Raw genomic sequence first — 11,943 nt, 5'->3', positions numbered from 1 at the left:
GGAGCCCCATCCATCCCTGGAATGTTGAAGACCAGGCTGGATATAGGGATCTGAGCAACCTGATCTGTGGGGGAGCAGGGGGGTTGGACCTGGGTGATCTTAAAGATCCCTTCCAAGCCTGACAATTCTATGATTCTTTGATGTCAGGGCAGCCCTTCTTTTCCATGCTGCTCACCCCATTGTCATTCTCTCTTTTTTCCCATCCCAGTCTCTCCTCAGCATCCCAGGCTCCCCTTTTCTCTCCCGCCACAACAGCAAGAGCAGCATTTTCAGCTACAAGGGGAGATTTCGGGACCCGGGCTCGGAGAACGAGTTCGCAGACGACGAGCACAGCACCGTGGAGGAGAGCGAAGGCCGGAGGGATTCCCTCTTCATCCCCATCCGTGGCAGGGACAGGAGGAGCAGCTACAGTGGTTACAGTGGTTACAGCCAGGGCAGCAGATCCTCCCGGATCTTCCCCAACCTCCGCCGTAACCTCAAGAGGAACAGCACCGTGGATTGCAACGGGGTCGTCTCCCTCATCGGGGGTCCCCCCTCCAGCATGCCCGGGGGACGTCTTCTGCCTGAGGTGAAAACAGATGAGGCAGCTCCTGATGGCAGTGTAGGGGAAGGCAGGGAGTAGGGAGCCCCCAGGCCTGGCCATCTGGCCCTCCTCTCCTGAATGCCAGCCTTGAGGCACCCCAGCAGAAGCAGAGTCAGCAGGAGCAGAGTCCCTCTGGCTGGCCTCAGGAGAGAAGAGTTTCCCTTGGATTAAACACCTTCTGCTTTAACTCCCCCTCTTTTGCCCTCTCAAGCCCAGTGACCCACCTCTTCCTTCTCCTTCTCCTTCTCCTTCTCCTTCTCCTTCTCCTTCTCCTTCTCCTTCTCCTTCTCCTTCTCCTTCTCCTTCTCCTTCTCCTTCTCCTTCTCCTTCTCCTTCTCCTTCTCCTTCTCCTTCTCCTTCTCCTTCTCCTTCTCCTTCTCCTTCTCCTTCTCCTTCTCCTTCTCCTTCTCCTTCTCCTTCTCCTTCTCCTTCTCCTTCTCCTTCTCCTTCTCCTTCTCCTTCTCCTTCTCCTTCTCCTTCTCCTTCTCCTTCTCCTTCTCCTTCTCCTTCTCCTCCCTTTCCTCCCCTTTCCTCCCCTTTCCTCCCCTTTCCTCCTCTTTCCTCCTCCACCTTTTGGCTTCCTGGAAAAAAAAAGGCTTGGAATTGAGTCCTTCAGTAGAGGTCCAAGCAGAGCAGGAACCCTCAGGGCAGTTCATGAGGAGCTGTTGCAAAGCATGAGAGTGGGGAAACCAACCCAGGGTTGCAGATGTTCTCAATTAAAAGGAAGTATTTGGGGATATGAAGGGAAACTGCAAGCCATTTCCTAGCCCCTGCTAGATTTTGCAAGGGAAGCTGTTGGGAGGATGAGGAATCTTTTTTAAAATAAGCTTTTTGACTTTGCCTTGGCTGTGACCTTTTGACTGATTGGATTGGTGTTGAGTAACTTTTGAAGTGGAACAGCAGAATGCAGGAGAGAACCAAAGCTGAAAAAAAAAGAATATTAGTTAGTGGGGAGTAAAAGAATCTGGATGAGACTGAAACAAGAAATTTGAGAGAGACCTAAATGAGTTGTTTCTGAGATGAAAGCCTGGTTACCATGCCTATAAGTTCCAAGCTGGTTTTTTTTAAGTTATTTCAACTCTTGCAGCCTGTCTGACCCCAATTAGTTGTGTTTGGGTTTTTTTCTTTTTCCTTCCCTAATTAACATGTTAAGAAAATGATTTGCTTCAGGATTTAATTCTCTTTCTAACACAGCATGAATGTGGCAGGAGCAGTAAACTGCATGATGAAAGTATTAAAAGAAGTGTTTGTAGCAGTTTGTAGAGTTCACTGTGACTGAATTCACTGAGTGAAATTGGGCTGTGGGTCCCCCTTGTGTTAGGGAATCACTGATGGGAAAGGGGAGAAATTTCAGGCAGTGATGAGGCAGAGTTTGGTTTTTTAATCCTAATTTTCTGATGCAGATTTTGAAATAAATGTTGGTTTATTTCAAGGAAGTGCTGGGTACCTAAACCTTACTTAGTTGGGGTGACTCAAAGGAGGCTGGGGTGGAGCTCACATCCAAGCAGCTGGGTTGTAAAGTGAATGGGCTAAAGGAGCCACTGCCAGGCTGTGATCTTATAAACTCCTTTCTAATCACAGCAGCCTTAGAAATGGTCTTTAAAATCTACTCCTTCATTTTTCTAAGGCTACAGAAATGAGGGCTTGGGATGTGGTTGAGCCACTTGCAGAATATGGGACAGTGAGATGGAGAGCAGGAGTGAAGATGCCTTTTGTCTTGGGCATAAGGGCTGCATTTCTAGGTTGGTAGTGGGTGAAATAGAAGGAAGATGAGGAGTTTGTGTTCATCAGAATCTGAATTTTGCAGGGAATGACTGAAATTGAGATCAGGAAGAAAGCTGGTGGCTCCCTCATGGTCTCCATGGATCAGGTGAATGCATCCTATGGAAGGAAGGATCGGACCAACAGCGTGATGACCGGGTTGACAAACACCCTTGTGGAGGGTAGGTGTGGTTTGATGTTGTGTTTTGGGGTTGTTCCAGAGCTTTGTATCCATTGCCCTCTCGTGGTGTGTTTGTAGGAACCAGTTCCTCCCACCACATCTGCCCTGGGTGTCCAGAGGGGTCTCAAAACACCTGGATGGGCACACTCAGCGTGGCCAAGAGGATGCTGAGTGGTGATGTCCCAACTTCCTGAGGTGGCTTTGTTGTGGCTGGAGTGGAAGGGAGTGGGGTGAAGGGTGTCAGGGGTTCCAGGCTGAGGTCTGCACAGCACAGATCAATTCTGAGCCTCAGATTCCTGGCCAAGGACACGCGTGCTCTTCAGACCCACCAAATCCAGGTGTCTCTGCTTTGGAATACGTAGTCAGGTGTTCATTGGGCCTAAACCTGCTCCTTTTGAGTCGTTATTGATACAGAAGGATTTATTGGACTTCATTTTATTTGGTTTTGCACCTGAATTGTCTGAGTACAGAGATAAGGCACCAAAAAGTTGTAATTTTACAATAACGAGGATGCGGTGTGGAGATCACAGGAGCAAGACCATGTCTGGTAGAGGGTTTTTTCTCTTCTGCCACCTCCCCAGGAGTGGGGAGAACCCTCCTTTGCCTCCAGGCCACGGGAGAAGAGGATTTGAGCTGCTTGAAGAGCTGGAGTGTGGCAGCTGTCAGGAGAGAAAGGGACTTGTGGCTGACAGAGATGCTGGAAGGGGCAGCACACGGAGCTGAGGTTTCCAAATCTGTTATGCAGGAGCCAGCAAGAATTTCTGAACAGCAGCCATATGAGGTTGATGATCTCCAATTCCTGCTGTCTCCTGCAAGAAAATTGTATGAAAACTAAATATACTTTGAAACAGAGCAGGGTTCTGCTGCTGCTTCCCTCCTGCGCAAACGCCCACAGGGCTGCAGTGCCAGGGGCTTCTTTTTTAACTTCAGAAATTCCAAGGCAACTAAATACTAAGCAACCAGAGAACCAATGGGAGGGAGAGTGCAGTGGTCCTTTCCCTTCCCATAGAAATAAAAGAAAAACCCCAAAACTTCAGCATGAACAGCGGTGTAGTCTGAACGGAATCGTTGCAAGTCAAGGAATAGAGGGGGGGAACTCCTGATTTAACTTTTTCCCCCCAAGGCAGTGTAAAAAAAAAAAAATAAATGACCACAGCATCGTGTTTGGTTGGACGTGGTTGGTGTTAATCAGGCTATTCCTGCTGAAAATCCTTTGCAAGATTATGTCATGTCTTTCCTCTTTTAGAGCCTGTCTGCATTCAGCACGGAATTAATTTCAGTTATTTAAAAGCTGTCAGCAAAGGCAATTTAGAATCTAACTTTAATTTCAACCATTTTACCTTGATCAGTTCCGAGTTAAATATATCCCTCCAGCTAAAATCACTTGGGTTGGATCATGAGGTCCACGTGGAGCTGGTGCCCAGGTTGAAAGCTGTGCTTCCAGGTCACCTCTTGTGGTGGGGGCAGAGGAGAAATGGGTGAAGCTCAGCAGAAAAAGTTGAGTCCTCTTGTAGTGACCTTGTGGGATTTGCTGTGCTCATGAGGTTCCTGGCTTGGGAACTCCTGAAAGCTCTTGCTGAGCATCCTGGAGTTCTTTGGCTTTGAGTGTTGTGCTTCTTAGGGCAAAAACGTCTTTGTCCCATGAGTTGTTGGGGCACAAGGGGGGCCATGGAGTCATCATAGAATCATGATGTAAAAATCAGTGTTTTAGCTGTGCTGAGCACCAGGCAGATTCAAAAACCTCAGAGCTGAAGGCTCAACCCTGTTGCTGTTTTTTCTTTTTTTTGTCACTGTAGAGCTGGAAGAGTCCCAGAGGAAGTGTCCCCCTTGCTGGTACAAGTTTGCCAACACGTTCTTGATCTGGGAATGCCACCCCTACTGGATCAAGCTGAAGGAGATAGTGAACTTAATTGTCATGGATCCTTTTGTTGACTTGGCCATCACCATCTGTATTGTGCTGAACACCTTGTTCATGGCCATGGAGCATCACCCCATGACCCCAGAGTTTGAACACGTGCTCTCTGTGGGAAACCTGGTAAGAAAGGATTGGGAAAAATTCCTTACACAGCTCTGGCTGGGATGCCAGCTTGAAGGAGCTGCTGGTCCAGGCTCCAGAGTGATGTGAGCTCGTCCTCAGTGCAGTTTGCTCAGGGTGAACTTCTCTGGTCAGAATTTTTTCCTCCTTAAAACCCCATCTCTGAGTTGCTGATGCTCCTCAGCAGGTCAGAGATGTTTGTGGTGCTCTGGATGGGGACATGGTGATGGATGGGGTGTGTGGCTGTGACAAATTGCATGGTTTGATACTGAGCCTGAAGTTCAGAAGATAAAACAGAAACAAATCCTTGCCTGTTCTTTGTCTCTCTCCTCACCCCTCCAGGTGTTCACTGGAATTTTCACAGCAGAGATGTTTCTGAAGCTCATTGCCATGGATCCCTACTATTATTTCCAAGAAGGCTGGAATATCTTTGATGGCTTTATTGTCTCCCTCAGCTTAATGGAACTGAGTCTGGCAGATGTGGAAGGACTTTCTGTGCTGAGATCCTTTCGATTGGTATTCAATATTTCAATTTTTCTTTTTCTTTTTTTTTGCTTGGAGCTGCTAGAAAGCTTTTTACACAAGCAAAGGCAAACCCCACCTTCCTTTGGGTCTGGGGAGGACACTGATGGAGCAGTGTCATTTTTATGGTCTCTTCTGCTTCCCAACTGCTGTTTCTGAGATCATTGTGGCATTTTGGCTGTGAGGGATGACTTGGGAGGTATTTTGGTGTAGAGTACTTGGTGTGGATGGAGCTGGACCATCTCAGAATGCACCACTTGATCCCTGTGGTCAGGTTTTGTAGGCTGTAGAATAAAAGTGCTGGTTACCTACAGCCTGTGAGCACTTTAACTTGAGCTGTCACTGGTTAAGCTTTAGAAAATGAAATCATGAGAACCTCAAGGTTAGATTTTTGGGTGCAGAGATGCAGAACTTAGGTGAGACTTTGCAAGGAGCACAGAACTCAGAACCTCCTGCTTGTATCCAGCTGTCTCTGAACGAGATGGTTTTGAAAGGGATATAGAGGGAGCAGGACACCTGGCAGGGAGATGTCCCTGCTCATGGCAGGGTGGGTGGAACCAGATGATCTTTAAGGTCCCTTCCAACCCAAACCATTCTGTGATTCTGTGATCTCTGGAAATTGGTCAACTTTGATTGTGTGTTCTGGATATGCCAGGAAAACCAGTCCTCGTTTTCCCAGGGGAAGATGAGAAGCATTTAGGAAAGAAAAAGGAATTTTGAGGGGACACATACTCTTCAAATAAGTCTCCTTAATGGTCCAGAGTTTGCAAGCAACAAGAAAGCACTGTGTTTTTCCTTTGGAGACCATTGTGTGGGGGATAACTGAGTCCCAAATAGTTCTGCCTGATGAAATGAAACCGAGTGACATTTTTATTTTTCTCCTTTTTTTTTTTTTTTTTGCTTCCCTTTCTAGCTGAGAGTCTTCAAACTGGCCAAGTCCTGGCCTACACTGAACATGCTGATCAAAATCATCGGGAACTCAGTGGGTGCTTTGGGGAACTTGACCTTGGTGCTTGCCATCATTGTCTTCATCTTTGCTGTGGTGGGCATGCAGCTCTTTGGCAAAAGCTACAAGGAGTGTGTCTGCAAGATCAATCCGGAGTGTGAGCTACCCCGCTGGCACATGCACGATTTCTTCCACTCCTTCCTTATTGTCTTCCGTGTGTTGTGTGGGGAATGGATTGAGACCATGTGGGATTGTATGGAAGTAGCAGGACAGGCCATGTGCTTGATTGTCTTCATGATGGTCATGGTCATCGGAAATCTGGTGGTCAGTAAATGGTTACTGGTGGGCTTTGTTGGTTGCCTCTGGGTGGGGTTAGGAGATGGGGGAAGCAGAGGACTTGGCTGGAAGACTCAGCACTCCCTTTGTTGGGGTTCTTCGTGGCCTTTGATGGATCAAGTCCTGTTGAGTGGTGGCACAATATTAAATACTCCCTGTTAAGGCCTTCAACAGTTGCCTGTAAATAAAACATCCGAGTCCTTTGCAATAAAAACTCGAGGTACAAAACCCTCAGACAAAGGGGACAGACCTTGTCTGAGGGGCTAAAAGAAGCTTCAGAGGAGGCAGCATTTGAAATGGCAATCACGTGGTAGGCAGGGGAAGGTCCTGAAGTGTTAAAAGCAGGTTGGAAGTTTTCTGGGGAGATCTTCCCACTGGCTCAGTCATGAGGTAGAGTTGTGTGCAAGAGAAATCGCACGGCCTGGTGTGTGGGAGGTTAAGGCTGGATCATGATGTTTCCTTCTGGTCCTAAATTTTCTGGAGAAAAAGCCTGTGGAGGAAAATGTAAAAGGAAGAATGAAGTAGTGTGAACAGTTGGATGTCTTTGAAGGAGTGTTGTGAGCTCTCTCTGGGAAGACTTCTGACAAAATAAGCCTTGGGGACTACGGGTGGATGTGGGCAAGGGAACAGAGCTGGGGTGGCTCAAGCTGGAAGAAACCCTTTGTGTGGCAGCTCTGCCAAGCCTGCCCTCTTCTTTTTCAGGTGCTGAACCTCTTCTTGGCCTTGCTCCTGAGCTCCTTCAGTGCAGACAACTTGGCAGCCACGGATGATGATGGGGAGATGAACAACCTGCAGATCTCCGTCATCCGCATCAAGAAGGGCATCGCCTGGACCAAAGCCAAAGTCCGGGAATTTATGCAAGCCCACTTCAAGCAGAGGGAAGGAGATGAGGTCAAACCCTTGGATGAGCTCTATGACAAGAAGGTCAACTGCATTGCCAACCACACGGGGCCTGATATCAACAGGGACATTGATTATCAGAAGAACGGCAACGGCACGACGAGCGGCATCGGGAGCAGCGTGGAGAAATACATCATTGATGAGGATCACATGTCCTTCATCAACAACCCAAACCTCACTGTCCGGGTCCCAATTGCTGTGGGGGAATCAGATTTTGAAAATCTCAACACAGAAGATTTCAGCAGTGATACAGATCCTGATGGCAGCAAAGAGGTAGGGGTTGAAAAGGCTGAAAATTGAGTTGACTCGTTTGACCCTTCTGTGAGCTCCTTGGAAACATCTTGGGAGGGAGAACTACAGATAGTTCCAGCACCAAATTTCTGTTTGTATTATGAAGTTGTCTTTGCACTCAGGACAGAAGCTTCTTGTTCCAGTTGCTCTCTGTAGAGCCACAGATACTTACTTATAAGATAAATTTTAGTAGTGCCTGTCAGATGTAAGCAGTGTCAGGATCTTAAAGAGGAGAAGTGAGGAAACAACTTTTGTTCCAGTAAATCTGATGAACAAGTTGCTGAATCATCAGGAAGTTGGATATTTGTTGGGCACTGATCATAAATGGACTTGGCTTTTATTTTGTGTTGCAGAAACTTGATGACACCAGCTCCTCTGAAGGCAGCACCATTGATATAAAGCCTGAAGTGGAAGAAGTCCCTGTGGAGGCACCAGAAGAATATCTGGACCCAGATGCCTGCTTCACAGAAGGTGAGATGACTGTGAGTGGAAAAAGAAGCCTCCAAAGTGGTTGGGGACATTTCTGCTGTGACCTTCCCTTGGGGATCAGGGCTGGCAGCTGATTCTGAGACCCTTCTTGGACCCTGCAGCACAGGGGAACTTGTTTAGAAGCATCTGCAAAGTAAAAGCCTTGGGGATGCCATTGCAAGTTGATCTTTTGTACAACTGATCCCTTGAGGACTGAGGAGCAGAGGGACCTGGCTTCTGGTTGGGGTTTTTTCCCTCCTCTGGCTGGCCTGGATGTCTTTCAGCAGCTGATCCATTACAAGTATTCCCATGGCAAATGAGACTTTAAATGATTCAAGGTTATTTTTTATCAGCAAGTTTTCCATTCCTCATCTTTCAAGTGCATGGATACCTCACCCAGTGGAACCAGCTCCAGCTGCTCACAAATTGATGGCAGCTCCAGAAGTGTCAAAAGCAACAACAAAATCCTTAAAAAAGCAGGAATTTTAACTGAAACTCACTGTGCCTGATCTTGTTGGCATCCCAAGACAATGACAAATTTATGTTCTTTATTAAATTACCCCTAAGCTCCCCACATTTGGGCTCACCCCCCCTTTCTGCCCTTTGCAGGTTGTGTGCAGCGCTGCAAGTGTTGCCAGGTGAATATTGAGGAGGGGCTGGGGAAGTCTTGGTGGACCTTGAGGAAGACTTGTTTCCTGATTGTGGAACATAATTGGTTTGAGACTTTCATCATCTTTATGATCCTGCTGAGCAGTGGGGCTCTGGTGAGTGAAACCTGGGGAGCTGAGGTGGGGACATGGAACTGGGAAAGGTGCATGGAAGGAATGGGGTGAAAAAAGGGGCTGGGAGGATTCTTAGCTGGAAAACAGCACAGCTCCATTGTGGGAGGGCCCAAAGCTTGATTAATGAGTTTTGTTTAAATTAAGAATGAAGCCTGCAAGCCTGCAAATGGGGTTGTGAGCACAGGTTGGCTAGAAAGGTGAGGACTCTGGATGAAGTCAGCTTGTATGATTTTCACATTATGGAGCAATAACATTTTTATTTCCCATGTTTGCAGAGCTCCCCAACCTCCTGCTGTCCCACAGTCACTGCATTTGTTTGTTTTCCCACAGTGTTTGGTAGGTAGGATTAGACCACAGACAACTTCACCCCTTACTCACCACTTTTAGAAGGATTTGTAGCCTGCTTTTCTTTCACAGCTTCCACAGTTATTAACAGCCCCTGTGCCAGCAAATTTGGCCCTTTTGGATCTGCCAAGCTGCAGGGAAAACCTGCTGGTGTGTTACTGGTGTGCAACCATTTGCTAACCCTAATCCCTAAAGGTTTGTGCCCAGATTCCTAAAGGCAGAAGTGTTCTTGTGTTGCTTTTTCAAGACTTTGCCTTTTTTGTTGATTTTTTTTTTTTTTTTTTTTTTTGGTTTGGGTTTGGCAACTTTGGGTTTTGCAGAGCAAATCTGCTGCTCAGTGTTGTTTGATTAACCTTCTGGATAACAAGGTTGAGCTGTGGAATAAATCCCCTGTAATGACACAGATCCCTGGTCATTTCCCAGGCTTTTGAGGATATTTACATAGAACAGAGAAAAACCATCCGGACCATCCTGGAGTATGCAGATAAAGTCTTCACTTACATTTTCATCCTGGAGATGTTGCTGAAGTGGTGTGCTTATGGATTTGTCAAGTTCTTCACCAATGCCTGGTGCTGGCTGGATTTCCTCATTGTGGCTGTATGTATCCTCTTTATTTCTACTTGGAAAAAAAAATGTGAGTTAGGAGAATGTTTGGGGGATGTTTTCTCCTGAGAAGTGTCCTAAGAATCACATTTATTGAGGATAACAGAGTGCAGTGTTCCTTGGGGACTCCCTCCTCTAATCATGGTGTTATTCATTTTATTATTGTGTTAATAATGATGGGAGATGATAAGGGAGGCAAAGTCCTCCCATCCCACCACCTGGTGAGGTCTGTTGGACACCACATCCATTTGTGGGGATCTGAGGACTTTGGAAGCTGAGTGTGCAAAATGAAGCTCAGCATCATCCTCCTCCTGTCAAAAAAACCATAAAAATTCTGATTTTCTGAAAGAAGGAGAATTGCTTCACCCAGCAGATCAGGGGTTGTAGAATGAAGGAGGTGAAACTCAGCACATGATCACCCTGGATTCCCCCTCCAGAACATCTTGGTAGGGAGGATGAATTTGAGAATTAAAAGGAGAAAGTGGAGAGAAGGGTCAGCAATGCAGATGGCTCTGAAGCACAGCAAGGCCCTTTAAAATAAATGGAATTTGTGCTGTCCAAAGTGGTAGAAAATTGTGGAATTCAGTAAGATTTGAGGCCCAAAGAACTGCAAAAAAGGGGAACTTTTGAATCCCAAGTGCTTGGATTCTTTTAATGACATTTTATCATGTCCAGTTGTGAATCAGTGCCCTGAGTGAATGCCCCCAGAGCAGGTATTAAAAAAAAAATTCAGAATTTCTCCAAGTTTTCTCATTTGGAACATTTGGAATATGATTCACTTACCCCAAGTTGCTGCTCAGTGACATTATCACTCTGGAAATATTTCTGAGTAGGTGGAAGAACCATGCTTGGAATTCAGGGGCAGAAGTGACTCAATATCTCTGCATTTCCTGGGAAAACTGACTTTGTAAATTGTTTTTTTCTTTAAAAAAAGAGTCTTCTCTGCTCCCCTCAACACCTTTCCCTTTAACATATGTCTTGAAGAAGTTACTCTTCCTGTCTGAAAATAACCCTCTAGCTTTTTCACTGCCTTGAGATGGAGCACAAGTGCTCAGGTGGAAGCTGACACTTTATTCCCCTCTGCTTCTTTGAGGAGAGGCTTTCAGCACCCAAAATTCTTTACAATTTTTAAAAAGTGACCATCAGCCCAAAAATAACCCAAAAATAACCCAGCACAAAGATAACACTTCCAGTCCTTATGCTTCCTGTTGGGAGGTGAATCCCAGCTGGGGAGAGCAAAGTGAAGTTTCCTTGGCACAAGATTTTCATTTACTTCCCCAATCTCTGTGGAATAAAGAAAAAAAATCTCCCTGGGCACATGCACAGGGTGTCCACAAGTCTGAGGGATCTGAATTCCCAGAGTTTTGGGGGGAATTCTTTGTTTTGCTCGGAATCATGGGCAGGAGAGTTGCACACATGCAGAAAAAAAATAAATCAGAAATGTGAATTTGAGATAGCAAAATACTCCTGGACAAAAACCCAAAAAAAAAGCTAAAGCTGTTAAATTAAATTTTTTTTTTTAATTTTTTTTCCAAATTTTCTGCTGTGCTGTAGCTGGGGTTGGAGGGAAGGCAGGATGGCAGCCCTAGATAACAGAGACTGAGCCTTTGCATCATAACAACCCTCTTGAATGTTATTTTCCAGGTTTGCTAGCATTGTCAAATAACCCTCCTCTGCTTCCCCAAGCTTGCAGGGTGTATTTGTGTCGACAAGGTCCTTTTCTGGGTAATAATGAAGGCTTCTGCTTTACAGTCAGTCTGGAATTCCTTTTGTCTGACTTCGGTGCCTGCTCTGTCTTCTGTTGGAGTGTCCTGGGAGAACAGTTCTGAAAAGACCCCCTGAAAGCTCAAAAAAACCCCAAAAAAACCTTTTAGACCTTTTGCTGCCCTGGTGTTAGGTTCCTCCTTGGGAGTCAGGAGTTATCCCCAGGGCAAGGAGCTCAAAGAGGGAGGATTCAGTGAATCCTGTGTAATATTTACAGGGTAAACCACTGCAGTTCTGCCTCTCCAGGCTCTCCATCCCACCCCTCACATCCACACTTGGAATTTTGGGACCTTAATTTCAGCATTGCCACTGTTGCTGTGGGCTGGGTCCCCTCCTGAGTTGTCTGCACACAGAGATCTAAACCCTTTGGAACAGCCCTGGGTGTGGGAATTTAAATTTGAAAATGTAAATTTAAAGTGAAATTTT

General features: G+C 46.2%; 1 protein-coding gene across 1 annotated transcript in view; it reads left to right on the top strand.

The window, feature by feature from the left end:
* The window catches only part of SCN8A (sodium voltage-gated channel alpha subunit 8), a 53,036-nt gene that overhangs the window by 26,399 nt on the left and 14,694 nt on the right, over positions 1–11,943 (top strand). Inside the window, exons 12-20 of the mRNA XM_030468075.1 lie at positions 209–601; positions 2,391–2,526; positions 4,322–4,560; positions 4,903–5,076; positions 5,996–6,352; positions 7,067–7,537; positions 7,909–8,026; positions 8,633–8,787; positions 9,574–9,747. Coding sequence (XP_030323935.1) covers positions 209–601; positions 2,391–2,526; positions 4,322–4,560; positions 4,903–5,076; positions 5,996–6,352; positions 7,067–7,537; positions 7,909–8,026; positions 8,633–8,787; positions 9,574–9,747 — 2,217 coding nt within the window. The remainder of the gene's footprint in view (positions 1–208; positions 602–2,390; positions 2,527–4,321; positions 4,561–4,902; positions 5,077–5,995; positions 6,353–7,066; positions 7,538–7,908; positions 8,027–8,632; positions 8,788–9,573; positions 9,748–11,943) is intronic.

Source organism: Calypte anna, chromosome 33 (assembly GCF_003957555.1).
Source record: "Calypte anna isolate BGI_N300 chromosome 33, bCalAnn1_v1.p, whole genome shotgun sequence".
NCBI lineage: Eukaryota > Metazoa > Chordata > Aves > Apodiformes > Trochilidae > Calypte > Calypte anna.
Note: the sequence above shows the minus strand (reverse complement) of the source record. Positions and strands in the feature narration are given on the sequence as shown.